At 41.7% G+C, this 27,987-nt stretch overlaps 1 protein-coding gene across 1 annotated transcript; it reads left to right on the plus strand.

Annotated features, from left to right (window-relative positions):
- The first annotated feature begins 5,698 nt into the window (after positions 1–5,698).
- LOC119294863 (protein ILITYHIA-like) lies at positions 5,699–27,833 on the plus strand. Its single transcript, XM_037573143.1, has 60 exons — positions 5,699–5,854; positions 7,178–7,551; positions 7,640–7,771; positions 7,943–8,324; positions 8,567–8,710; positions 8,790–8,974; positions 9,133–9,259; positions 9,349–9,422; positions 10,058–10,134; positions 10,223–10,259; positions 10,422–10,588; positions 10,705–10,888; positions 10,957–11,034; positions 11,737–11,856; positions 11,942–12,001; positions 12,604–12,726; positions 13,129–13,204; positions 13,283–13,461; positions 13,985–14,290; positions 14,396–14,512; positions 14,602–14,703; positions 14,774–14,914; positions 15,051–15,215; positions 15,334–15,510; positions 15,603–15,725; positions 15,958–16,038; positions 16,121–16,237; positions 16,325–16,497; positions 18,604–18,681; positions 18,754–18,901; positions 19,428–19,550; positions 19,636–19,692; positions 19,775–19,885; positions 20,007–20,198; positions 20,328–20,501; positions 20,914–21,024; positions 21,114–21,183; positions 21,257–21,335; positions 21,422–21,524; positions 21,608–21,778; positions 21,907–22,029; positions 22,110–22,223; positions 22,579–22,685; positions 22,756–22,807; positions 22,890–22,996; positions 23,086–23,145; positions 23,237–23,351; positions 23,537–23,647; positions 23,741–23,878; positions 23,952–24,074; positions 24,226–24,297; positions 24,492–24,604; positions 25,369–25,527; positions 25,601–25,697; positions 25,774–25,956; positions 26,400–26,594; positions 26,679–26,846; positions 26,933–27,065; positions 27,268–27,355; positions 27,500–27,833. Exons 1-60 carry the CDS (start codon positions 5,725–5,727, stop codon positions 27,537–27,539), a joined length of 7,866 nt encoding a protein of 2,621 aa, XP_037429040.1. The 5' UTR covers positions 5,699–5,724; the 3' UTR covers positions 27,540–27,833.
- The last annotated feature ends 154 nt before the right edge of the window (positions 27,834–27,987 follow it).

The following is a 27,987-nucleotide window of genomic DNA, read 5'->3' on the forward strand; positions in this document are numbered from 1 at the left end:
CGATATGACCGAGGTGGAATATGGTGGAGGGGGGCACCGCACACGGCTAAGGAACGATCCGTAGATCAACTTGTGTGTTATGGGGTGCCCCCTGCCCCCGTATATAAAGGAGGGAGGGGGGAGGTGCGGCCGGCCCCTTTGGGGTGCGCCTGGAGGAGTCCTACTCCCACCGGGAGTAGGACTCCCCCCTCTTGCCTTGGTGGAGAAGGAAAGGGGGGAGGGGAAAGAGGAAAGGAGGGCGCCGCCCCCCCTTCCTTGTCCTATTCGGACTAGGGGGGAGGGGGCGCGTGGCCTGCCCTAGCCGGCCCTCCTCTTCTCCCTCATGGCTCAGTAAGGCCCATTAACCCCCGGGAGGGTTCCGGTAACCCCCCGGTGTTCCGGTAAAATCCCGATTTCACCCGGAACCTTTCCAATGTCCAAACATAGGCTTCCAATATATCAATCTTTATGTCTCAACCATTTTGAGACTCCTCGTTACGTCCGTGATCACATCCAGGACTCCGAACAAACTTCGGTACATCAAAACTTATAAACTCATAATAAAACTGTCATTGTAACGTTAAGCGTGCAGACCCTACGGGTTCGAGAACTATGTAGACATGACCTAGAACTATTCTCGGTCAATAACCAGTAGCGGAACCTGGATGCCCATATTGGTTCCTACATATTCTACGAAGATCTTTATCGGTCAAACCGCATAACAACATACGTTGTTCCCTTTGTCATCGGTATGTTACTTGCCCGAGATTCGATCGTCGGTATCCAATACCTAGTTCAATCTCGTTACCGGCAAGTCTCTTTACTCGTTACATAATGCATCATCCCGCAACTAACTTATTAGTCACATTGCTTGCAAGGCTTATAGTGATGTGAATTACCAAGAGGGCCCAAAGATACCTCTCCGACAATCGGAGTGACAAAACCTAATCTCGAAATACGCCAACTCAACATGTACCTTCGGAGACACCTGTAGTACTCCTTTATAATCACCCAGTTACGTTGTGACGTTTGGTAGTACCCAAAGTGTTCCTCCGGTAAACGGGAGTTGCATATTTCTCATAGTTACAGGAACATGTATAAGTCATGAAGAAAGCAATAGCAATATACTAAACGATCAAGTGCTAGGCTAACGGAATGGGTCATGTCAATCACATCATTCTTCTAATGATGTGATCTCGTTAATCAAATGACAACTCTTTTGTCCATGGCTAGGAAACATAACCATCTTTGATAAACGAGCTAGTCAAGTAGAGGCATACTAGTGACACTATGTTTGTCTATGTATTCACACATGTATTATGTTTCCGGTTAATACAATTCTAGCATGAATAATAAACATTTATCATGATATAAGGGAATAAATAATAACTTTATTATTACCTCTAGGGCATATTTCCTTCATAGTATGCTTAGTAGATTGTGAGCTTATGCTATTTTGTGCCCTCTACTTCATGCTCACTTACCTTACCTTGCCTTTATGCTTATTGTCACTTATATTGTTGCAAGTTTTGTCGTGTCTATAAAATATAGGGGGAGTGTTGATCCTATTATGTGTACCATGCAGTCCAAAGCATATTTCTAGAGTGCACACATCTAGGAGGGCCTGCCTATATTTTATAGATGTCGTGTTTGCTTATGTTCATTTTATATCCTGATGTGCAAATCCCGTATTGTCATCAATCCACCAAAAAGGGGAAGATTGTAAGGGCATATTTCTCCCTATGTGGTTTTGGTGATTGATGACAATGCTTTTGCGGACTAATCGTGTGCATTGAGATTTTCAGAGATCTCATGTCATAGGCACAAGACGATTCGGTGCCCCTCGGAGCCTATCGAAGACGGCAGTTTTCTACGTTTCTTTTTGGTGGATTTGAGTCTTAGGAAAGCCGTACTATTAAGAGGGGGTCCGCTTCGGAAAGGTTAGGATGGAATCAACACGTACACATTTGTTCCTTTGCACCACCTTTCCTTCACTTCATTGGAGCACCGATCGTTTACCCTTGTCCATGCGAAGATGAAGGCCTCCAAAGTGCTACAGTTTCTGTGTCGTGCGATAGTACTACTCAAGGGAGCAGTAGTACCGCAGCTGTCCACGGTAGTACCGCCAAGGCAAGCGGTCGTACCGTGTTGTGCGGTAGTACCGCTCCTCCCGAGCGGTAGTACCATGGCCTCTAGCTCAGAACACTGGCATGCACAAAAGTAGGAGCGGAAGTAAAATTTTACTTCCGCGCCCTGCACAGTAGTACCGCTCCCTGGGAACGGTGGTACCATGCTGGATTTTCGCACAGACTAGAACTCAGCGGAAGTGGCCACGTATGTAATTTTATTAGTCCATGCCTTCACATCCCAGTTGAACCCTGCCTTGCGGTAGTACCACAAGGGCACGCGGTAGTACCACTCCGGTGGTTCTACCGCTCATTGTATATGCAATAGGGCCTTCTCTGGTCTTTGTCGTGCTAGCGGTAGTATCCCACGGTCTAGCGGTAGTACCGCAAGCTCTTGCGGTAGTACCGCGAGTCTGTGCGGTAGTACCGCCTGTCGCGGGCTGAATAAATGGATAACGGTTGGATCTCCCCCCCCCCCACTATATAAGGGGTCTTCTTCCCCAAGTTGACCACCTCTTCCCTCCCCAAGCTCCATTGTTGCTCAAAGCTCCATTTTCGCCCGATCTCTCTCCCTAGCCAATCAAACTTCTTGATTTTCTAGGGATTGGTTGAGAAGGCCCCGATCTACACTTCCACCAAGAGAAATTTGATCCCCCCCACTAATCCCTTGTGGATCTTGTCAGTCTTGGGTGTTTGAGCACTCTAAATGGTTGAGATCACCGCGGAGCCATATTCCATTGTGGTGAAGCTTCGTGGTGTCGTTGGGAGCCTCCAATTAAGTTGTGGAGATAGCCCCAACCTTGTTTGTAAAGGTTCAGTCTCCGCCTTCGAGGGCACCAATAGTGGAATCACGACATCTCGCATTGTGTGAGGGCGTGAGGAGAATATGGTGGTCCTATTGGCTTCTTGGGGAGCATTGTGCCTCCACACCGCTCCAACGAAGACGTACTTCCTCTCAAAGGGAAGGAACTTCGGTAACACATCCACGTCTCCACCGACTCCACTCTTGGTTATCTCTCACCTTTACTTGTGCAAGCTTATATTGTGTTGTATCCTTTTCTTGCTTGTGTGCTTGTTGTTGTTGCGTCATATAGGTTGTTCACCTAGTTGCACATCTAGACAACCTACTTTGATGCTAAGTTTAATTTGGTCAAGAAAAGCTAAAAATTGTTAGTTGCCTATTCACCCCCCTCTAGTCAACCATATTGATCCGTTCAACATCTCCTTTAAGAGTAGTTATTTTCTAATTTAGTGGGCTATTTGTTGCATGTAATATAGAGTTTAGGGCTTAGCTAATGCGGGATCTTCGTGCCTCACTTTGATATAACAGAAGTCAATGATGTTTACAAAATTAAGAGTTTTGTGTTCACCAAAAAGACACATATTAACTTGAGAACTGAGATGTCATATTTTTTTTTACTGTAAATATTATACATTGTTTATGATATGTAATGGATCCACGAATTCAGGAGCTTATTTGGCAACAACATCAAGCATTATCTTTTAATTAATCTCAACTATACTTTGTTGTGTTTGTGGGACAAAGAGCATAATTTACAAATGGAATGTCTAAGGACATAGATCTCAAACACAACACCTGGATTACTTCGAAGAACACTAAAAGTGAAGAGACTCTTTCAAGAGCGTGTGTCACAACGCTCGACCGACAAAACCTCGTGGTTATCCCTAATTTCACGGGGATCTGGCAAGATAGTTCTAACCAACCCCCTGATTTTCCGTTGGTCTTTCCCCTGTCATCTCCCTCTCTCCTGTGAAATTCAATCTCGCCCGCCCCCTAAATTCAACCGATGGGGCATGTGTCCCTCCATTATCTCTCCCCCGATTTGCTAAAATGGAAAGATTGAACCATGCGGAAACCAAATCGCAGCTGCGACCGCATGCGAGATAGAATCCCCTCACTAGAAGAACTGCAAACACGAATCTTGCCCAAAGAGCACATCATCACCTCATGATAAGTATGATTTTCTCCTCTAAGAAACTTATCACTTCGACAAAAAGAAAACACTTCTCGCATCATCGTTAGAAATTATTTTTAGTCCACTAGGGATCAAACTCTGAGTTTAACGTCGAGTGTGAAGATGAACTTTTCTTTTAGCGGCAAGTGAATTACCCGCCGAAAACTAACACATGTGTCAAGTTCGTTGATCTGTCTTTAGTAAGTACTGTCTAATTATATATGCCGATTTTTGTGTGTGTTGTCATTGTTGTAAGCCCCTCTCAATTTGATTATAGTACACCATACTTGGCAATTATACATGTAATATAGGAGTTTAACACCCCACCACACTTTTCTTTCCCCTCGACTAGAGAAAGCCTTCCTCCTCCCGATCTCTGCCGGCGAGCCTGTGGATTCGCCTCCCCTCCGCCTGCCACTCCGGCGACCGGTGGCGGGAAGGGTATTTCTAGTGCCTCGTCTTCGGCTAGTAGATAAGTAGTGTTTCAGTTCTTGCAGGGGTGACATTTGGATGGATGGCGACCCTTCTTTTTCGAGCTAGTCTTCCAGGCTCTGATCCTCCTCAAGTCCGTCTGCTGGAATGGACTAGACGAAGCTCCGATGTAGATTCCTGCCAGCTCCTCGGGGCGGCTAGGTCAGGGTTTCTCGCCATGTGTATGCAACGACAATATTTGGTATCAAATCCTTCGATTTCAAGGATTCAACGATGACGACTGCAAAATCTGGGACGCTAGTCCTTAGGGGCACGTGCACGAAGACTTCCTGACTGTTATCGATAAGGTCAGGCCGACTTCGGCATGGGAGCGACGACAAAGACGCGCTGGCGGCTTCTTTTGGCATCGACAATGGTCGTTCGGTGGTCCATAGACCTCGATGTAGTTTTTATTATGTTTGAGGTGTTTTATACTTCCGATGAATCTATAGATCTGATCTTTTCACAAAACAAATAAAATTGTCCACGCAATATTTTTTCTGAATGTCGGCAGGAGAACTGCCAAATTAATTGATCAGAAGAAGGTATTATTACAAACATATTCGATCCACTAAACATAATACTCCCTCCGTTCCTAAATATAAGTCTTTGGAGAGATTTCACTATGAACCACATACGGATGTATGTAGATGCATTTTAGAGTGTAGATTCACTCATTTTGCTCCGTATGTAGTCTATAGTGAAATCTTTACAAAGACTTATATTTAGGAATGGATGGAGTAAAGCCTTGCCAAGTAGATGCACCGGGTCAGCTGCCATGATGGTGCTTTTTTCCTTTCAAGTTTTTTTTTTGAAGCTTGTTCTCCTTTCAAGTTAACCCTCTGTTAAAAACCACTTATCACAAATACACCTCTGACCACTTGGGCCCAGTCCATATGGGCCCATCCCCAGTCACTTACACACCGGCCCCACAGAACAAACCACAAAAGAAAGCCAATCACGCCCTGACGAGTGGGCTCCACACAGCAGCCAGTCCAAAACCCCTAACAACTGCGCCGTAGTCCTCCCCAAGTCCCAACCCTGCGCAGCGTTCCCCCATCCTCCTCACCTCCCTCGGCCGCCGCAGGCCGCACCACACCACGCCACCCCGCTCCATCTCGGCCTCCCTCCCCGCCCCGCCGCCGCCACGCGAGCGCGCCGGCCCGCGCGAAATGGTCGCCCAGGACGCGGCCCCGGAGGAGGCGCTGCGCGCCGCCGCGGCCGAGGTCTCCACCCCGTCCGCGACGCGCCGCCTCCGCCTCTTCCGCGACACCCTCCCGCCTCTCCTCGCGAAGGCCACAGGTACCGGCGCGCGCCGTCTCCCCCTCCCCGCGCTTCTCCTTAGGGATCGCGCGCTCCGCCCCGCCCGCCCGCAGATTAGCCTCCCGTGCGCCTCCGCTCGCTCCCGTGCTCCCTCCCTGCTTTTGGCAGCGAGGCGGGCTCCGCGGTCGGAAATGTTTCGTAGTGTTGACGGGCGGGTTCGCCCTGGATTCGTGAGAACCGGATCTCCCTTTCTCCCGCGATGTGGTGCGCGTTCGTGTGTTTGCTAAATTCCGCTCGACTTGCGGCGGATCGTAGCTTGGTAGCTTCGTTCCCGTGTGCTGATGTGCTAGTTGCGCCATGGCGGACTCTAGGCTGAGATTAGGGTGGATGCCTTTGCTGCTCGTGTTAGCATCGGCGAGCAGGCAAGACCATAGGGTCGGACCCACTGCATAGGCGTCAGCTCCACAAAACTACGGGCTTAGTTCTCGAAATCGGTAGTGTATTGTGTTTGCTGAATTTTGTTGGGTTCACATGGACCCAAAGTTTGTACGGTGTCTCAGCCCCTGTACGTGAGCTGCAGTTTGACGTTAGCTGTTGAGATCACAAGTAGGCCGTAGGTGGGTAAATCCGCAGTCATGCGTAGCTTCTGGAGTTGCTTGCTTGATATTGCATCGTTGTCTTCTCCCTGTAAGATCTTTGAATCAAGGGGACAGAGCTTGTAGGAACCCGTGACTACATCTGCTTGATTTCAAATGGTTGCCCTAAAGCAACAATCTCCAGTTGGGCTTCAGATTGCCCTTTCTTTGTATCTCGTTTTTGCTTCATTTGCAACTGTAACCAAGTGGCAGCAGTGCTGAACAACGAACCCATTCTTTTTCTTGTATTTGAGCTAGCTTTTACCAGAATATAATGTGTTCCTCCCTTGACATAGACCTGGTTCTTTTGTGATTGAAGTACTATTCAGTTCATAGATGCATTCCTTGTCAACAAGAATAAAACACCCTGCTGGATGTATATGGGAGATTATCACACTAGTAGAGATTATTTGTCATAATGTATAATGCCTTTGTGACTCACTCACCAGATCTTTCATTTCAGTATATGTTTCTCGCATTGCTAAGATATTTTTACTAGTAACATACCCGAGGCATTGTGGCTGCAACTTTTTTCTGGTGGCTAGCCCATTAATTTGTTGGAACTGGTCTTTCTTACCTTATAATGTTGTTTGTTTGGCTCTGCCGGGTCATTCTTATCGTGCATCTAAACTGATATCTCTGCCATTCATTGCGTAATGTTTGGTTACTTCTTTACACAAAAAAAACATAAATCCATTTCTCATAGGGTTTTCTGTTTTCCCTGCAGAGTCGCCGTCAGATACCACATTGTTAGTTGATCTCATTTTCCAGACATTGCCTTTATATGATGACCGTGCCTCAAGGAAAGCGGTAGATGATATGGTTATTCGGGCTCTCAGTGAATCCACCTTTATGAAAACGTTTGCTGCTACACTTGTTCAGTCTATGGAAAAGAATCTGAAGGTTACAAGCCCTCTTGCTTGCTTCAAGCTTCTTAGATGGTCATGCTATCTTCTGAAATGGACCCAGTTTGCCACACTCTCTAAAGGTGGTTTCTCTAGACTGGCCAATGCACAGGCAGTGTTATCTCAGGTCCTTATGAATGGTTCTTTTCGTCAGCGTCGGACCTGCAAGCAACTATTCATCCGTCTTTTCTCTGAGGTATTTTTCAGAAATAACTGAATAACTGCAGCATACAGGCTTAGTGGAATTAGCTTCTGGCAGTTTCTTATTTTGTTTTATTTTCCAGTCTGTTGGAATATATAAGATGTACATAGAGGAGGTCAAAGATTTGAGGATTGCAACAAAGGATTCTCCTGCATTCATAAATCTAATACTGGATTTCACTGTTACTTCATCGTCATTGTTCTCTGAATATAAGGTAAACTTCCATCCTTGTTTGCCTATCAATTTATACTTATCATTTATAAGTTGCCAATTTATCTAACCACTCCAAAATTATGGTACCCTATAACCTACTTTTCTCCCCCCTCCCCCCTGAACCCCCTTCTAAGTCTACTTCCATTTTTGACAATTTGCTATCTCTTTTCAGCCAGTATTCCTTGATTTGTATGTCAAAACCATCTTGAGTTCAAAAGACCGTCCATCAGAAGCAGCCAGTGAAGCTTTTAAGCCTCTTTTCGTGGATATTGGGCATGAGGATTTTAAAAATGTTATTCTCCCATCATGCATAAAGATGCTGAAAAGAAATCCTGAGATTGTGCTAAAGTCTATTGGACATCTTCTATTGACAGTTCGTTTGGACCTAAGCAATTATGCCATGGAGTTCATGCCAGTTATTCTGCATCAGGCACGTCATTCAGATGAAGAGAGGAGGAATAATGCTTTGAATATTGTAGGAACATTAAGTGATAAGTCCAGCGATCCAGACACTCTACCTTCCATGTTCAATGCTATCAAAGCAATTTTAGGAGGTAGGGCATATATAAATTTCTGTTTTCTTAAACTGGTTAGCTTCTCATATTATCTTTTACCCAGTTGATGTTCTAAAATTTGCAACCTTAACTCGTGCTTAACACTGAATTTTGGTAGTATATAGTTCATATACTCCCTCCATATCAAAATATAAGACGTTTTTGTAGGCTAGTTTAGCCTACAAAAACGTCTTATATTTTGGTACAGAGGTAGTAAATCTTAACAAGCTTGCTCTGGGCAGGCTCAGAGGGGAAACTATCACTACCATACCAGAGAATTGGAATGTTGAATGCTTTAGAGCAGTTGTCAAGATTTCCTCCAAAGCAAATAAGCAGACTCGCCCCCTCAGTATCCAGCTTTCTTCTAACGTGTTACAAGGGTGATGGTAAAGTTCAAATGCTCCATTTTGTGCTCCATACTCTCATCGTATTGCATAAGTTCATGGTTTTGCTATCTTGTGACAGGTATCGAGGAAGTGAAATTGGCAACTCTCTCGGCTCTGGGGTCATGGGCTTCAGTATCTTCTGAAGCTGTGCAACCAGATGTTGTTTCATTTATAACTGCAGGATTGAAAGAGAAGGACACTTTAAGAAAGGGGCATCTAAAATTAATACGAGTCATTTGCAGAAATTCTGATTCCCTGACCAAGGTAACGTAGTTACTTTGAGGCGTCTATAAAAAGAACCATCTTCCTGTTGAGTTATCATTTTTTCTCTCCAGAAGAGAGTGGTTTAAACACGGACTCCGATAAAATGCGGGTACTATTATTTATCCATATTGATTATTGTTAAAATTGTGGCTGCGCAGGTTACGTCTTTGCTGGATCATTTGATTCAGTTGTCAAAAACTGGCTTCAGCAAGGCAACACAGCGGTTGGATGGAATCTATGCACTCTATGCAGTATCGAGGCTTGCTGCTATTGATGCCAAAGCAGGTATGTCTATGATTCCTATTCTACTGACGATCATTTATTTATACTTTCTATTATCTTTTCTCATAGATATCATTTAAATGGATATGCAGATGGTTCTATCGTGAAGGAGAAGCTCTGGACATTGATTGCTCAAAGTGAACCCTCACTGATCTCTGTTCAGTTGGTAACTCCGACGTCCTTTAAGTTTCCAACGAAAATAGTATATTATCTTGACTCCATATTTATCGCCCTTGCATGACTGGTTCATGATGTAAATCTTGAAGTAGTTTGCTCTATTTAAGGGCGTCTTTGGTTCAAAGGAATTAGATTCTTAGAACATTTTCATATTGTACTAGTTTGGTTTGTAAGATTGAAAACTATACTGGAAGTTCCCTATGATCCACTTTGCATGCAATTCTAAAGGAAAATTTTCCGTTCAGTCTAACCTCATGGAAATTTTCCTTTGTTACAACTCAACTAGGGCATACACCAAATCCTTCAGAAAAGTTCCTTTGTTTCTCCTGTGGGGCAACCAAACAACATCTATTACAGATTCCGGTGTTTTCATTTCATGTAGGATTCAACATGGCATGACATTCAATTTATACGTTTCTCTTATTCCTACGTTTTTGAAATCCTGCAAACCAGAGAGGCCCTAAGTATTTATTTACCAACTTCGCAAATTTTAGGGATGTCTATGGTTTGTCGTAATCATCTGCACATTCTTATAACAGTTTTAAGTTTTTAGATCTTTCGACGCTACCTTGAAAATGAAGCTGTTGCAATTGATTCTTTTAACACCCCATCTCTTGTTTGCAGCTTTCCAAACTGACAGACGAAGATTGCTTAACATGTGTGGATCTTCTTCAATCACTGCTTGTGGATCATCTTTTTCGGTCTTGCTCTCGTGCTCTTAAATTGGATTTTATGTGTTAGAGCAGCACCCTCTTGCTTCCCTCGACTTATATTTCTTTTGAACTGCAGGATCCAGGAATACTTTTCAATCCAGTCATTGCTACAGGTAAACAGGCAAAAATGCTCTGAACTGTTTTGACTTTGCTTATGTAAAGTATTTTTTTTTAAACTCCTGATATGTGCACCAGCTTTTGTAGGAAGTGTTTACCCTGTGAATACCAGTTATGTGGCTGTAGGCTGTACTAATTTTTTTTTCTTCTTTCTGCAGGTGCTAATGTATCTAGTTTGCCATCCAAGTTGGGCAGTTAGAAAGATAGCTTATGATGCTACTAAGAACGTCCTTTCGAACTCCGGTGCCTTGGCTGAAGATCTTCTATTCTTGTTCACCAGTTGGTTATCATTAGTTGGAGAGAGAGTGTTGACACTGAAACAAAGGTAGTGCACTAATGCATTCTGCAAGACATCTTGCTCTGGCTGTGTTGAACTGTCGATATTTCTTCTTTATCTTGTCCCTCTAAATTTGCATCCCTGACACTATCTTTTTCAACCAGTGATATGGATAGCTCTGGAGATTCACAACTACCATTTATTCCATCTACTGAGATCCTTGTGAAGTGCTTGTTCTTGATTGCACCTTATGCAATTGACCATAGTCGGAGATCATATGCTCGACTTATATTGTGTTCCCACCACCCTAGTATTTCAAGTTCTGGTTCTCCTGCTGGTGTATGGAAGGTTGGATCCCGCTAGCTATCTTTTCCCCACATTTTGATCTGTCTAACTGGTTGTTTGTCTAATTTCAGAGGTTGCAGAGAAGGCTGAAACAACAAAATATCTCCTTCACTGACTTAATTTTTCCCAACATTACAGTTATCTGCAAGGTAGTTCCGAAATTTGAAATTTTAGTTGGAACATGCGACAGGCTTACCTTTATTTTCTGACAGCTACCATCTTAAACTTTCTATTAACGTGCACTAGTGTTCTGGTACTGCGAAGGCACATACTAAGCCTTGATTTGATGCCTTCTGAAATTAATATCATATGTATAGAAGTGCAACGGGCTAGTAAGAACAGTTGATTTCCTTTGTATTTTCAAGTGCAAGTTTATTATAACATGCTACTTTCTACTATTTGGGGTTTTAAGCATCAGTGAGTAACCTACTTGCATTTGTTAATTTGTGAGTAACAGAATGGGTTGAGTTGCTCCAGTTTCCTTTATTTAGTTTCCATAGTTTTTGGGTGATTATGGTGCCAAGTTTCTGATGGTCCTTGTCTATCTTGGCAAAGTTATATTTATTCATATGATTGAATGTGAATTATTTAGTTTGTTTAAAATTTGATTGAGAAACATATTGAAATGAATAACATTAAAAAACGGGAATGTCCTTGGCTGGTTCATGGGAAAAAATTGACCATTTTTGGGTGGTCCCTAGCAGCCTATCCAACACGTAGCTTTATTGCAAGGTACATAGGTTGCCATATTTATTTATTTGAAGCCCAGCTATAGTATCTTTCATTATCCACATTTTCCCTCTGCACCATCGGCTTGTGTTGGGTCGATGACCAGTACAGTTTCTTTTCAGGAATTGCTTTCACAGGATGGTCTATTTAGTTCGAACAAGCAAGAACAGCGAGCAGCACTATGTTCATTAGCAACGCTGATGTCAATATCACCCAATGATACATTTGTAGAGTTTGAAAAGGTCTATTTTTTTCTACTAGTCAAGGTTTGAAATGAAACTTTTATTATCTTCTTCTAACAGTGTCTTTATACTGTTAATTTTCCAGTACTTCATAGAGCTTCCAGACCGCACTTTGCACGATGGCTTCTCTGAAAATGATATCAAGGTGAACTTTATGAGCTTAATGATAATTATATTTGAATAGATAAGATATCAAAGTCTTACGGTGATGACTTGGCGCATGTACTTAGGTCATGATAGTTACATATTTCTAAGGTCACACCTACTTATTTTGGACCAATGTTTTTATGCTATTTTGAATATGGATGAAACTATCATCTTTTTTCTGTTCTCACCTTCTCATATAACGACCTGTCTTGATTAATTGGTTCCACAAGCCATAGTCAGCTTAATTATGTATTACCATACCAAAAAATGGATGTACTAATTATGTTGTGCAAACCCTGACCCATCTTAGGTTGAAAATTGGTTAATGTAATTTTGTCATGCTAACCCTGACCTTGACCTGTCTTTTGGTGACTTCAATGCTGGTTTCTGTATAATTACATGTCATGACACACAGCTCTACCCTTCTGATATATTTCATGCTCGAAAGGTTCTGTTGAGCCTTATTTATGCAGTGCGACATCATTGTACTTGTTATTTTCGTGCCTTCATCAACTCTTATTATTTCAAACGGATTCTTCTTTTAGGGTGGATGACCCTACTGTAAGAATGTGCTGAAGGTTATTCTTAAATCCATTGTAGATATTCTTTACTTCGGAGGGACAGTTGTCAACTGAGCAAGGAGTTTATGTTGCTGAGGCTGTTGCTTCCAAAAACACAAAGCTTGCAAAGGGACGTTTTCGTGCATATGATGGGCAAGATGCGGTAATTCTTGTTCTTTACTTGCTGAAGATAAAAAAATTAAAAAATACTCCCTCCGTCCGGAAATACTTGTCATCAAAATGAATAAAAGAGGATGTATCTAGAATGTATTTTCGGACGGAGGGGGTAGCCTGTAGGGCAAGGTTAATTAGGGTTGTATTTCAGTACATCCTGTTGCTTTTCTCTGTTAGTTTCTGTGACATGATTTTTTGTATCATTTTACTTTGAACATTTAACCGCGGTGAGGCTGTGGAAAAATCATACGTAATGGATAAAATATAGCTTAACTATATTAAGTTGGCACCTTATTACGTCATTAAAAATGCTGTGGAGCTAGAACCATCTGGCTCATAATATAGTGATATTGTATACTAATCTTGATTTTGGCTTTGCAATACTTTATAGGACCCTGTGAAAAGTGATAAGAGAGAATCCTCTAGCATTGGCAAGAGAGAAACCGGGAAATCTACAAAAAAGACAGGTATTTGATGCTGTTGTTTCTTGAACAGCAGGTTGTTTAGTTCTGTGTTCGGTAAAACTCATGTTTACAATCTTCCAGCTCCTGTTGACAAATCCAAGACTGCAAAAGAGGAGGCCAGGGAGTTGCAATTGAAGGAGGAAGCATCTGTACGTGAGAAGGTTGGACACGTGCAGGAGAATCTTACGCTAATGTTGGATGCTCTTGGTGAATTGGCTATTGCTAATCCTGTATTCACTCATGGTCAACTTCCTCATCTGGTTAGCAATCCTATCTGCATTGTCCAGCTTTTTATTTCTGTTACCATACATACACCATGTTTCTATTGTGCTTCATCACAGTATCAAACATGGCTGATAAAATCTCCCAAACAGTACCTTCTGTAGTGCCTTTGTATTTAAGCCCAAAAGCTGCCAAAAAATGCCAAGTAGCCTGTATATAAGTTACCAATGTAGGTGAATTGGACAAAAATTCTTCCCTTTATTTTTAATGACATGAGGTATATTAAAAATGTTTAATTTGGAAGGGTTTAGCCTAGATGGACGTCTGCCCTAGGCCTAGTGATGTGTTTTGTTGTAACAGTGGTACACATTTTGGACAGCCAAACAGAGGTGAACAAGGGATAACTGGCTAATGAACTGACTGTTAGACATGCAACTAAAAATTACGTTAATATCTATTTGGTCAGTCATTGTCTAATAAAGTATATATCTATTAGTATTGTTTTGGTTTTTATTTGATATTTTTCCAGATATGACCTTGTTGTGATGTTTTTCCTTGCAGGTAAATTATATTGAACCGTTGCTAAGTTCTCCAATAGTAAGTGATGCTGCATTTTGTGCCATGTTGAGGCTAGCTCGCTGCACAGCCCCTCCGCTTTGCAATTGGGCGACTGAGATTGCTGCTGCTATCCATGTAATGTCTGTTGAAGATTTTGAAGCAGTTTTGGACCTTATGCCTGTGATTATTATGGAAGAAGATAGCAAAAAGAGGTCGCCATCTGGCCTCTTTGAAAAAATTGTAACTGGGCTGACAGCTGCATGCAGAACGGGACCCCTTCCAGCAGATTCATTTACTTTTGTCTTTCCGGTATTTCTTCAATTTCATCAGTAGTCCTATGATAAGTTAACTTCTGTCCCTCTTGGCTTTTCCCTTGCCCATTTTCTTGTCATTAATGTACTCATTTCTGGTCAGATAATGGAGAGGATCCTTCTTTCTTCAAAAAAGACATCTCTACATGATGATGTGCTTCAGATACTATCTATGCATATGGATCCAATATTACCTCTACCTCGACCTAGAATGTTATCAGTTAAACATTCTTAACTCTTCTTTGAAATATCTGTTTGAATTGCTTTTTTCTCCTGTTATTTTCACTAACTTTTTTTGGATGGTACTAGGTTCTTTATCATGTGTTAAGTACTATTCCTGCTTATCATCCTTCAGTTGGACCTATGCTGAATGAGTTGTGCCTGGGTCTTAAACATGATGATTTAGCACAGGTTATTTCTTAATTCATTTAACATCTTAGTACTTTGTTTCTTAATTCTTACACTGTTCTTCTTTATTCAGGCTCTTATTGGGGTATATGCAAAAGAAGTGCATGTTAGGCTTGCCTGCTTAACTGCTATAAAGTGTGTTCCTAGCCACTCTCTACAACGGGATTTGCAGGTTTCAACTAGCCTCTGGATTGCTGTTCATGATCCGGAGAAGGTTGGTAACACCTTCCTACTAAATGATGTGGAACTTGACCATTAGCCCTTCTTACATCATTGATTTTTTTTAACTTCTAAATTTTTCGCAAAAATCCTAATTTTTTTGCACTCTATGACACACATACTTTATCTAGGCGGTAGCTGAATTAGCAGAGGAGTTATGGGATCGCTTCCGTTTTGATGTTTGTGCTGATTATTCTGGCATTTTTGATGCACTTTCCCATAAAAATTACAATGTCAGAGCTGCTGCAGCTGAGGCTCTGACGGCCGCATTGGATGAAAATCCAGACAAAATACAAGTAAGTCTCATGTATTGCGAATTTTGCTGCATTATCTGTGTACTAGTGTCATTGCAGAGGCACCAGAATATCTATCGTGGCACTGGCTAAATAATTTTTGTTAATATGGTCATTGCAGGATACACTCTCTACTCTTTTTTCGTTGTACATTCAAGATCTTGGTCCTGGAGTTGAATTTGGAGATACACACTGGCTTGGAAGACAGGGTATTGCATTAGCCCTCCACTCAGTTGCGGATGTTTTAGGCTCTAAAGATCTTCCTGTTGTCATGACATTTCTCATATCACGTGCCTTGGTAAGTTTTTCCCCACTTGTACATGTACATCTTATAATTTGTATGCCTATAAGTACATTGGATGTTTGGTGCTTCTTACCTTCAATTTACAGGCTGATCCTAATCTGGATGTTCGCGGTAGAATGATTAATGCTGGCATCCTTATTATTGATAAACATGGAAAGGAAAATGTTCCTTTGCTGTTTCCCATTTTTGAGAGCTACTTGAATAAAAGGGTAAGTTTCTGTGGTACAGCATTGCAATTTAGTTGATACTCCCTCCGTCCTGAACTAGTTGTCATAGATTTGTCAGATGCGGATGTATCTAGACACGTTTCATTTTTAGATACATCCGTATTAGAAAAATCTTAGACAACTAACTTCGGACGGAGGTAATACTATATATAATGTATTTTTAGTCTGCAATATCCATAATCTACCATTCTCTAATTTTTCTCATATGTTACAGGCATCAAATGAGGAAACATATGATCTTGTCAGGGAAGGTGTTGTTATATTTACTGGTGCTCTAGCAAAACATCTATCGAAGGTTAAATACTATGAGATCGTGTGGTTTGTTTGTGTAATTCAAAAGAAATCGATATATGGTACTAATATTGATCTTCCAACAGGATGATCCTAAAGTTCACAGTGTTGTTGAGAAGTTGCTAGATGTACTCAACACCCCATCAGAGGCAGTTCAGAGAGCGGTGTCAGACTGTCTGTCCCCACTTATGGTCTCAAAGCAGGTGAGTTGTGTTGTTCACATTCAGCAATCACTCGTGATTTCTTGTTCGTCTGCTTTATGTTGCACTGTGTACTTGTCTAAAAATTAGGAAGAAGCCCAATCTCTTGTATCTAGACTACTAGATCGGATGATGAAATGTGAAAAGTATGGTGAGCGGCGTGGTGCAGCCTTTGGTCTTGCTGGGGTGGTTAAAGGATTTAGAATTACTTCCTTGAAGAAGTATGGTATTGCTGCAACATTACAACAGGCTTTGGAAGACAGGTATGTGCCCTTCTTACCTCTTCCATGCGTAGCATAATATAGTGATAAGTACATATTTCCCCCCTGGACTACTGCATGGTTTAATTCTTAACCCTCAGGTTCAAAACTGGTTGAATTACACTTTAATTTCCAATGGAGTTTAAATGTGCCCCTTCTCTGTTTCTACCCTGCTTTTGTCCCGCATCGACGCATTCTCAGCTCGTGACTTGGCGTGAGCCACCACGTGTGCTACAGTCACCCCTTTTACCTCCCTCGCTTCTCTCTGTCCCTTCCAGCCATAATTTGCTGGGCATCCAACAGTTCCCAAGCTTGCTCATGAAACAGTTCCCAGGGGAGCCCATAATGCCAAATAAGTCCATGAGGCCATACTGAACCTGCTAGGGGGTAGGCAGTGGTGGGGCGCCACTGTAGTTGGTTGATGCCATGGTGGAGCATCATTGGCGAGGGGCACACAAAGAGGTGGAGCCATGGTCACAGAAGCCTGTAATTAATTGAGGCGAAAAGTTGTGTAAACTTATTAGAGCGTGCACGCAAAATTAATTGCATAGGAACCCACTTGGCCTTTTTTCTTCCACATGTGGACATCCACCAGGGAGGGTTCTCGCTCAAACCGACAGAGTGTACCACTGTTGAGTACTCCCTCCGTCCGAAAAAGCTTGTCCCTCAAATGGATGTATCTAGAGTACTTCCTGTCCCATGCTGCTGTTGAGCCACCCAGTCTCCTGCAGGTGGCTTGCTGCTGCTAGTGCCCAACAGTGACGCCAATGGTCATGATGCTTAATTGCAAGTGGGCGTGAGGGAAACATGGTGGGCTGAGACAACAGTACACATGGTGTGCTGCCATGGAGAAGGGAAAAATGGAAATGAAAAAAAGGGGAAAGTATACAGAGTGACCCACCACTTATGCAATACTGTGAGGGTTAAGTAGACGGAGTTGACAAGTTCAAAGGCAGCATTTAGATGGTTTTAAGTCCAGGGGGGAACGTAGTAACATGTGGGCCTCTCCTTTTCAGGCAGTTGAAAAGCGAATGTAATTATTACTTTAAGTCAATAGTTGAGTGGATGTTTTTTCCTAGAACACGCAGGAGAGCTGTGTATCATTCCATTAAAACAGGGGGGAGACTCCTAACCAAAGACAGATGGCACACCCACACGCCCTGACAAAACTAGCAAAGAAACGGCACACAAACAGAAGCACATGATCGGCATAGCGCGCTCTCATTTGCAAGAGTCTGCTGTGAGTTACCTTAAGAATAGCTCGCGGAGTCCCTGGGCAACAGTCGAACACCATAGCGCGCTCTCATTTGCCAGTCTGTAAAATCAAGGAGACACATGGTCTAGCGCCATTAGACACACAATTGTTCCTATGTTTCCAAATCTCCCAAGCGCCTAAGATGATGAGAGAATTAAGCCCTTTCTGGAATTCCTTGGGTACTCCTTTGCATCTGCTGAACCACCAGCTTGAGAAGCGAACTGCAGTAAGCTGGGGCGCAATGGCAGCCAAACCAAGCCTTTGAAGAATCGACACCCAAACCTGCTGAGCGAAAACGTATGACACAAGGATGTGTTGGATTGACAATTCCACCTGATCACAAAGTGGACAGGCCACAGGGTGCAGTAGTGTCCTCTCTTGGCGAGGTGATCAGCGGTCCAACGACGGTTATTAATAGCAAGCCAAATAATAAACTTACAAGGCAACGGGCCCAGCTTTTCCAAGGCGCAAATCTGATAGACCATAGGAAGAAAGCATTGTGAGCAGACTTGCTGGATTATGAGCCCGACTGTGTGAGCCGTCATCAATGCTGGTCAGGAATTTCTTGGTGAAGGGTCAGACCATCCACCAAGTCCCAAATATGCAAGTATTCATTTCAGACTTGTACAGTCCAAGGAATGTTTGCAACCCTACTTGACTTATTTTCATCTTCAATTTGGTATTTTGAAGGCATAGTGCCTCACTCATGTATTACAACCAATAGGATTAGTCATTGCTTCAATTTTTCTTATCACTTTTATTCTCATCACAAGGGCTGCCTTTCTTTGAAAAGATAGTATTAGATATATCCATTGTTTTATGAATGTTTACCATACTGAATCTGCTATTTCCAGAGCGTCTGCAAAATCCCGTGAAGGAGCATTACTTGGATTTGAGTGCCTGTGTGAAAAGCTTGGCAGACTATTTGAGCCGTAAGTGTAGAGCTATTTACTTCGTAAAGATTTTCTGGATGAAAATGGTTCATTATGATTCTTGTCTTGCAGTTATGTCATCAAGATGCTGCCCTTGCTATTAGTGTCTTTCTCTGATCAAGTTCTGGCAGTACGTGAGGCTGCTGAATGTGCTGCTCGCGCAATGATGTCTCAGCTCACCGGTCATGGTGTGAAGCTTGTCCTTCCTTCACTTCTGAAGGTGCACATGTCTCTTTCTTTTAATGCTACCAAACTGTATTTCTGCATTATACTGAACAACTACTCACGGTCACGTGCTCTTCCTACGCAATTGAAGTTCAATGCATTTGCGGAATATTTGGTTGTTTCTCTATTAACACACTGCACTGTTCTTAGATTTTAGCTTGTATATGTAGACAACCTGGCTCAGAAACAACTAGTTGGATGCATTTGCATATTATCTACATGTGTCATTTCAGTTAATCAACCAGAGAGAACCCAGCATCCCAATGACTACCTGTTATTTCCTGTTTTGTCCACATTCTGATGATGCTACTTCCTTGTTTGTATCTAGCATTTACACTTCTTGTTTTGTTCTTCTATTACCGTGTTTGTTACTATTTCAAGCACAAGATGAGTAGAACATGTTACCATATCCTTGTTGAAATACAAGGGACCTATGCCGGTACAAAAAACTGAAAAAGTCCTTGTAATATGTGTTTTCTTAAAATGCACATATCTGGATGAGTCTCATGTACTTCTTCCAGGGCCTAGAGGATAAAGCATGGCGAACTAAGCAAAGTAGTGTTCAACTTCTTGGCGCTATGGCATATTGTGCTCCTCAACAGCTATCTCAGTGCCTTCCGAAGATCGTCCCAAAGCTAACAGAGGTATATGATCGAATTTGCATTTGGAACTTATAATCTGCATATACCTTAGTATGCCTTTTCATGTCATGTATCATCTATTCTCCAGGTACTAACAGACACACATCCTAAAGTGAAAGCAGCGGGACAGACAGCCCTCCAACAGGTAATTCTTGCTTGCTTATTTCTCATAGATACTGGGATGCTCTTGTGCCTGATCTCTGATGGGTACTGTTTTATTGTTCCAGGTTGGAAGTGTCATAAAAAATCCTGAAATAAACGCACTTGTCCCGATTCTTCTGTCTGCTCTGACAGATCCGAATGACCACACAAAACATTCTCTTGACATCCTTCTTCAGGTGAACCTAGATTTGAGATAATGTTCATTCTGGTTTTGCATTTCAATTGCTTGCATCACCTTGTTGATAAGGAGGGATTATCATAACTATCTTTACCTCATATAACTTTTGTTCTTGGCAGACGACTTTCATTAACTCCATAGACGCACCATCACTTGCGTTGCTGGTGCCTATTGTGCACAGAGGATTGAGGGAGAGAGGTGTTGATACTAAGAAGAAAGCTGCTCAGATTGTTGGAAACATGTCTTCTTTAGTTACAGAACCAATGGATATGATCCCATACATAGGATTGCTCTTGCCTGAAGTCAAGAAGGTGATTTCAACGCCAATCCTGCATAACTAGCATTTTGAAGTGATTTCTTACTATCACTTGTACTAAGATTTTGATTTTGTTAAGTCAACCATATTTGATTCTAATACTCTGATTGACGATATTTTGTAGGTTCTAGTGGATCCCATTCCTGAAGTCAGGGGAGTTGCTGCTCGAGCTCTTGGGTCTCTTATAGTAGGAATGGGTGAACAAATATTCCCAGATCTTGTGCCATGGTTGTTAGAGACACTAAAATCTGATAATAGTAATGTTGAACGATCTGGAGCTGCGCAGGGACTAAGTGAGGTTGTTTACTTTTCCATGGCTTGCTTCAAACACTTTTGTTTGTAGTATCAGTATGACCTTTTTTAGATTTAGCAGTGTGTTATCATGGGATGGTTTGTTTCGTAACTCTTCTGGGAGCATCAACTGCAATAGACATTCAATCTAACATTTGTAGCCAAGATAATCCACACATGTAATTTTTACACATTGCTTGTCAGTTCTCACTTGTCTGACACTTCATTTGATTAGGGGAATTTATCGCTTCATAAAAACTATTTTTTATTCCTGAAGTTTGTTAATGACTGCCCAAATGTAGTACTGTGGGAGTTTGAAGGAAGGCCAATGTTTCCAAGTTTCCTTCTACAGTTAATAGCTGGTGTGGTTTGATTCTTTCTCTTAGTTTATAATTATGACACATGTTGTCAACTTCCAGGTTTTAGCTGCTCTTGGCAAAGATTACTTCGATCAGATTCTTCCTGACATCATCCGGAACTGTTCCCATCAGAAGGCTTCTGTTCGCGATGGACATCTGACACTTTTCCGCGTAAATTTACCCAGTTCCCTATCCATTTCTCGTACGACTATGTTGCTTGTAATGTTCTAGCTTGTTCCTTACGTGTATTTCTTCTATAGTATCTGCCGAGGTCCATGGGTGCAATTTTTCAGAATCATCTGCAGGCTGTTCTTCCTGCTATATTAGATGGTAAGATAGTTGAACTTCTATGTCTGATGATCTGCTCCTACAACATTGATTCTCTAATTACTACTCTTGGCAGGTCTTGCTGATGAGAATGAATCTGTTCGTGATGCTGCACTTTCTGCGGGTCATATCTTTGTGGAGTACTATGCAACGACGTATGCCCTCACATTTTAATTGTTGGATGGCCATTTTGTCAGTAATGCTCTTGATATATGATGCCATTTATCTTTTTGTTAAATAGGTCTTTACCTCTATTGCTTCCTGCCATTGAGGATGGGATATTCAGTGATAATTGGCGTATCCGACAAAGTTCTGTTGAACTTTTGGGAGATCTTTTGTTCAAGGTCACTACCTCCTTTAAGTAGCACTGTATTCACATATTATCTTTTCTATATGCTCTACAATCTAGTAATGTTGCCATCTATAGGTGGCTGGAACTTCTGGGAAGGCAATCCTTGAGGGTGGAAGCGATGATGAAGGTGCTAGCACAGAGGCCCAGGGACGTGCAATTGTTGAAGTTCTTGGAAGGGCGAAACGCAATGAGGTTCTTGCTGCCGTTTATATGGTCCGTTCTGATGTCAGCTTGACCGTCCGGCAGGTATATGTTATATTTTACCCTTCTGTGGAAATTGGTGAATTCGGTTGTTTTGTTTTATGCTGTTTGAATATGCAACTGTTCCGCATTCCAGAGCACCCCTTTTCTAGAGCTTCTATTTTTCATGCTAGGCTGCGGTACATGTCTGGAAGACAATTGTAGCAAATACTCCAAGAACTCTGAAGGAGATCATGCCAGTACTTATGGACACCCTTATTTCATCTCTTGCATCATCTTCCTCGGAACGGCGGCAGGTTCGTTCTATTTCATGTATGGTTTGATCTTTCTGGAGAACTGTCCTGATTTTGATTTAACTATAATACTATATGCTCAGGTTGCCGGGAGAGCACTTGGAGAGCTTGTTAGGAAGCTTGGCGAGAGAGTTTTGCCCTCTATTATTCCCATTTTGTCACAAGGACTCAAGGATCCAAATGCTAGCAGAAGACAAGTAAGTATTCTTAGCTTGATATTCTTACAGAGTGGCTTAAATTTTGCAATTTAGGACTTCCGTGGAACTATTACCGAGGTTTATGTTGATCGCTCTATTTCCTAGTAGATATCGAATTTCTTCATATGGTTTTGTTGAATTCTGTTTTCCTATTAAAGTTTTTGAGATTGAATAGGAGGTCTTCATATGGTTTTGTTGATTTCTGTTATCTCATTGAAACTTCTCTCCAGCCAGCGGTTTCATTTGGAACTGTGCATTGATGTGCTTTCTTAATATATTTTGGATACGCCTTTTATCGTTTTGTAAGTACTTATTCTGGGAATGATCAGTGCACTATTAACCTTTTGCTCTTCAGGGCGTTTGCATCGGCTTGAGTGAGGTTATGGGAAGTGCTGGGAAACATCAACTATTAAGTTTTATGGGTGAACTTATTCCTACCATCAGAACTGCTTTGTGTGACAGGTTTGCTTTTTGGCTGTATAATTGTGTTATTTTATAGTGAAGTCTCACTAACAGCATGCGTATGTAACAGCACGCAGGAGGTTCGGGAATCTGCTGGATTAGCATTTAGTACCCTATATAAGGTAATACAACGGACTGCATTCTTATCATGGATAATTTGTTAGACTACATGTTTTATTTTTAACTTTCTTACCTTCCGTTTAGAGCGCTGGATTGCAAGCAATTGATGAGATTGTCCCCACACTGCTGCGGGCCATGGAAGATGACGAGACATCTGCAACAGCCCTTGATGGTCTAAAGCAGATTTTAAGGTCTTTTTTTTGTCACCATTCATTTAGTGAAATATAATGTCTTCACTTGAGCTGCTGAGATGTGCTGATCTTTTGACATGGTTTTACAGCGTCCGAACTGCAGCTATTTTGCCTCATATATTGCCCAAATTAGTCCAGCCCCCTCTCTCGTGAGTGAACCGCTCATGCTACATTTTATACGTTTGTAGTTTTAATTTATCAACTTACGTTCCTTACACATTACCTTTGTTGGGGGTGTAGTTCATTCAATGCGCATGCATTGGGAGCTCTAGCTGAGGTTGCTGGGCCAGGTTTGAGTTCACACATTGGAACTATCCTCCCGACATTAATACTTGCTATGGATGATGAAGATGTGGTGAGTCGCATATACTAAAAACACACTTCAGATCTAGCTTATCTATTAGTCATTTGATTGTTATTTGTACTCTTTAGTTTCAATGCATCAACCCATTATTCAGTTTGTCCATTTTACAAGTAAAAGTGCTATATGCAGTGTATTTTATTACTGCTGACAGTGAATATTTCTCTTGGGAATTATAGGATGTACAAAGCACAGCCAAAAAGGCTGCTGAAACCATTGTGTTGGTTATTGATGATGAAGGAGTTGAGACATTAATACCTGAACTTCTGAGAGGAGTCAATGACAATCAGGTTGGTTCACCTGAGAATTCTGTTTGAACATGAAACAATATTATGCCTGTTGTTCATTTGAATGATTTCACAGTTTATTTTTTGTCTTACCAGGCATCTATGAGACGGGGCGCAGCCTACCTTATTGGTTTCCTCTTCAAAAATAGTAAATTGTATTTGGCTGATGAAGCTCCAGATATGATGTCTACCCTAATTACTTTGTTGAGCGATACTGATAACGCTACTGTATTGGTGAGCACTCACCATCCAGCACTCCTGTTTCAGTTTTTTCTACTTCCGAGACTTACTTACAAATGGTCAACAGGCTGCTTGGGAAGCATTTTCAAGAGTTGTTGGCTCTGTTCCAAAGGAACAGCTCCCTACACATATAAAATTAGTGCGTGACGCTGTCTCTACAGCCAGAGATAAAGAACGTAGGAGGAGAAAGGTGCTACTTTGAACTTCTACATTTATGATGTTGCATATGTGGCGATACTTCTCACTTGCTTGCTCGGAAAATATGTTGCTACAATTTTCTTTTCAGAGGTTCTCCACGGTTAAATATGTTCTATATTTTAACACTACGAATTCAATTTCAGGGTGTGCCTGTTCTCCTACCTGGATTATGTCTTCCTAAAGCATTGCAGCCATTTCTTCCTATATTTCAGCAGGTATCTACTTGTGGTGAACTATTAGTTGTATTATAATCATATCCTTTAATGCTGAGCATCGAGTTGCAGGCATGGTGAACTTCTCGAGTGAGAAATATAAAGTGCATTACAAAGTCAAGACTAGTCTTGTTTTCTTCCTTCCACAAATTTAGATGTTCAGCACATTTTATACCACATCTTCTGTTGAACTCCAGGGTTTAATTAGTGGCTCGGCCGAGACAAAGGAGCAGGCAGCAGAAGGTCTGGGAGAGTTAATTGATGTTACAAGCGAGAAAACACTTAGGGAAGTCGTCGTGCCAATTACAGGGTATGACTTTCTTATATTTGTCAAAATAATTATTGTGCCATGGTTTCATCCTTTCTTTAAGGAGCCACATGCTTGCTTTAGAGTTAAAAAAACAGGTATAACAGAAATATTTGCAGCCATCAGCCGTGTTACTAGTTGCCACGCTGAACCTTATCTTCTATAGCATATTATTCTTGCGAAATGAACAAGCACCTCGTAAGTATATTGTTAACGCTCCACAAGTTCAATGCTAGTAGTAGATGAAATATTTACCCCAAGCTGCTCCTTGTTGATGGGTACTTCTGTTATTTTGTTTTTTCTTTTGTATGAAAATGTTGACTCCAAATTTCTGCACAAATCTGCTGTGTGGCCATAAGCTTGAACTTGAATGCAGAGCCTGATCCTGGAATGCATTATTGAATTTTATAGTTAAATGCATAAATGACTTTATGGGAAAAAAATCTATAAGCCTTTTGCACTAAAGTTCACACGACATGCGTAGCCAAATTAAAATCCTACACTTTAAGCATATTCGGCACAAAACAAGTCATATTACTTTGCGTTGTAGTTGCACCTTGTAATTTACGCTTTGTTTGATTTACCACTACATGGAACAAACCAAGAACAGCAGGCAGAGACAGGCTCTGTGATACTGATACAAATCCAGCCTCTAAACATTGTGAAATTGCATGGTTTCTTGTTTACTCCTGCATGCTGGACTATCTTTTTGGTATATATAGTTATACAGGCTTATTGCTCTAATATATGTTTTGTTTCGAGTGTAGACCTCTTATACGCATCCTGGGAGACCGATTTCCATGGCAAGTTAAGTCAGCTATCCTATCAACCCTGACTATTATCATCGCAAAAGGTGGTCTTGCGCTTAAGCCCTTCCTTCCACAACTTCAGACAACGTTTGTTAAATGTCTACAAGATAGCAACAGGTTGGTATGGTCTTCTCTTTCTGTATTTCTTTCGATGGTTTCATCTCTTTTCACATGAATGTATGATTTGCAGATCTGTCCGCACAAGGGCCGCATCAGCTCTTGGAAAGCTTAGCGCGTTAAGCACAAGAATTGATCCTTTAGTTAGCGATCTTTTGTCCATGTTGCAGGTATTTTCGATATTAACCCTTTATTTTGGGAAGAGATGCAACTATCTGTGCAAAAGTAATTTAATGCTTTTTTCAGTCAGGAGATGACGCTGTTAAGGAAAGTGTGCTTTCTGCACTTAAAGGTGTTGTTAGGCATGCTGGCAAAAGTGTTAGCTCTGCAATCAGATCACGTGGGTGTACTCTTCTCAAAGATTTGCTGCAGGCTGATGCTGATGATGTCCGCAGTTCTGCTGCAAAAGCAATTGGTACATTATCTCAGGTATGGTAAATTGTGGCACCTTTTCAATCTTTACAGTATTATCAGAAAACCTTGGTGTATGCCTTGTGGTTGTGGCGTTCAGCTGAAATTAATCATCATTGTGCTCATTGAAAGTGAACCATAACTATAGGTCATGTTGTAAAACAACCCTGAAAGAAAATTGAAATATATGGATGTTCTAACGTGGAGCATTTCACTTCAATATACTTTGAGCAAGGCATGAATGCATCAGCAAATTACACGATAAGGTGCAACAAGTTGATCATGGTATTGTTTGGAAAGCAACTCCCCTAGGGAATTTAATGTTCTCTGTTGCAATTGCATACAACTATTCAGTCATCGTCTTGCCATTGTTTATCTGTGAAAGAACCATACTCCTGTCACAGTTGTTGAATTTTTTTCTGAAGTTTTCTGTGTACTGAATATGCTTGTGCTTTCTTTAGTACATGGATGAGACCGAGACCACCGATCTGGTGCAGACCCTGTTGAGCATGGGCACATTACCAGACTGGTGTACCAGACATGGTGCTTTGTTAACATTCTCTTCCATATCAAGGCATTGTCCAACAAAACTGTGCCATTCAACATCATTTTCATCTATTGTTGATCTTCTGAAAGATTCGCTAAAAGATGACAAGGTATTGGCTCAATTTGCACTCCTTTGTTACTTCAAGTATCACTATGTTTCCATGTGTAGTAACTCTTGTCTGTTTGTGGAGAAGTTCCCTGTTCGTGAAGCCTCTACGAAAACTCTGGGAAGGCTTCTTTGTTACCAGTTACAATTCGGGGGCAGCACCTTGCAACTTGTTCAATTGCTCATCTTGGCCTTGCGTGATAGTTCAACTGAAGTTAGGAGAAGATCGTTGTCCTGTATCAAAGCTGCTGCGAAGGTTTATAATTAGACCCATTTCGATATGTGCACTCGTACCTCTATTCAATGGTATTATGATGGTAATCTTATGGTTCTTTGCTGCAGATAAATCATTCAGCTCTTGCCACACATATCTCGATATTGGGCCCGGCAATTGGTGATACTTTGAAGGATAGTAGTTCGCCAGTACGTATAGCTGCAGAGCGCTGTGCCGTTCATGTTTTCCAGTTGACCAAAGGTACATGCATGTCTTCTTGGTCCCTGTTTTTCTACTGTTTCTTTGTTCATACTTTATCTGTTTAATGCTGGAGACTACTGCGAATAAACTTTATGGCGAACTTTAGTTGGGCTTATTGTAAAGCTTGTATTTGTCTGAACTTTCAGCCTGTTACTAGTTTAATACTACTGATGTTGAAAACCAATTTACTACCACTTTCCAGGGGCAGATTATGTTACCACTGCGCAAAAGCATCTCACCAACATGACAGGGTTAGAAGTAAGAAGACTTGCAAAGCTTCCTGTGGAGAGGTAAGAGAAATCTGACTAGTCTAGTACCTTCACCATGTGGATGCCTGTAATGGCTTGCATGTTTTTTCTTTTCATCCTAGCCAGTGAATCTGGATAGAAGTTAATAGTGAACTTGAACTTCTTTTCCATGGCTTTCCACTGCAGTGACGACAGTGAAAGCAGTGACGATGACAGGAGGGCATAGACACTTCCCAGCCACAGCGCCCTCGGAAGGACGTTTTTTGTGCCTGTCCCTTCATACATCTTATAGGTATAAACCGAAAATGGAACAGCGTGGTCAATTTTTGCCTCTGACCCTTGATGTAAAACACCGTTTTTTGACAACATACAGTACTAGAGCAAGGGGTTGGTGTTGTTTATATTTCTTAGTACAAATGAACAATGTTGATGTAAATCGGCAATATTTTAAACATTTACATGAGGTTGAGCACTTGCATAAAGGAGGCTGCAGCATTGCTGTTTGTTTTGCAAGCAAGAATATGGTTCTAGTTCATAGAACAATCGACTCTGCCATGATACAAGAAAACTTGCCAATCATTGTTGCAATCTGAAAGCATGGATCGCTTCGAGTGCTCTCCGCTTCTCTCCCTTGCCGCTTCTCTCATTGTCTCACCTGACGCCTCTCGTCCCTC

The sequence above is a fragment of the Triticum dicoccoides genome, chromosome 4B, assembly GCF_002162155.2.
Source record: "Triticum dicoccoides isolate Atlit2015 ecotype Zavitan chromosome 4B, WEW_v2.0, whole genome shotgun sequence".
Lineage (NCBI taxonomy): Eukaryota > Viridiplantae > Streptophyta > Magnoliopsida > Poales > Poaceae > Triticum > Triticum dicoccoides.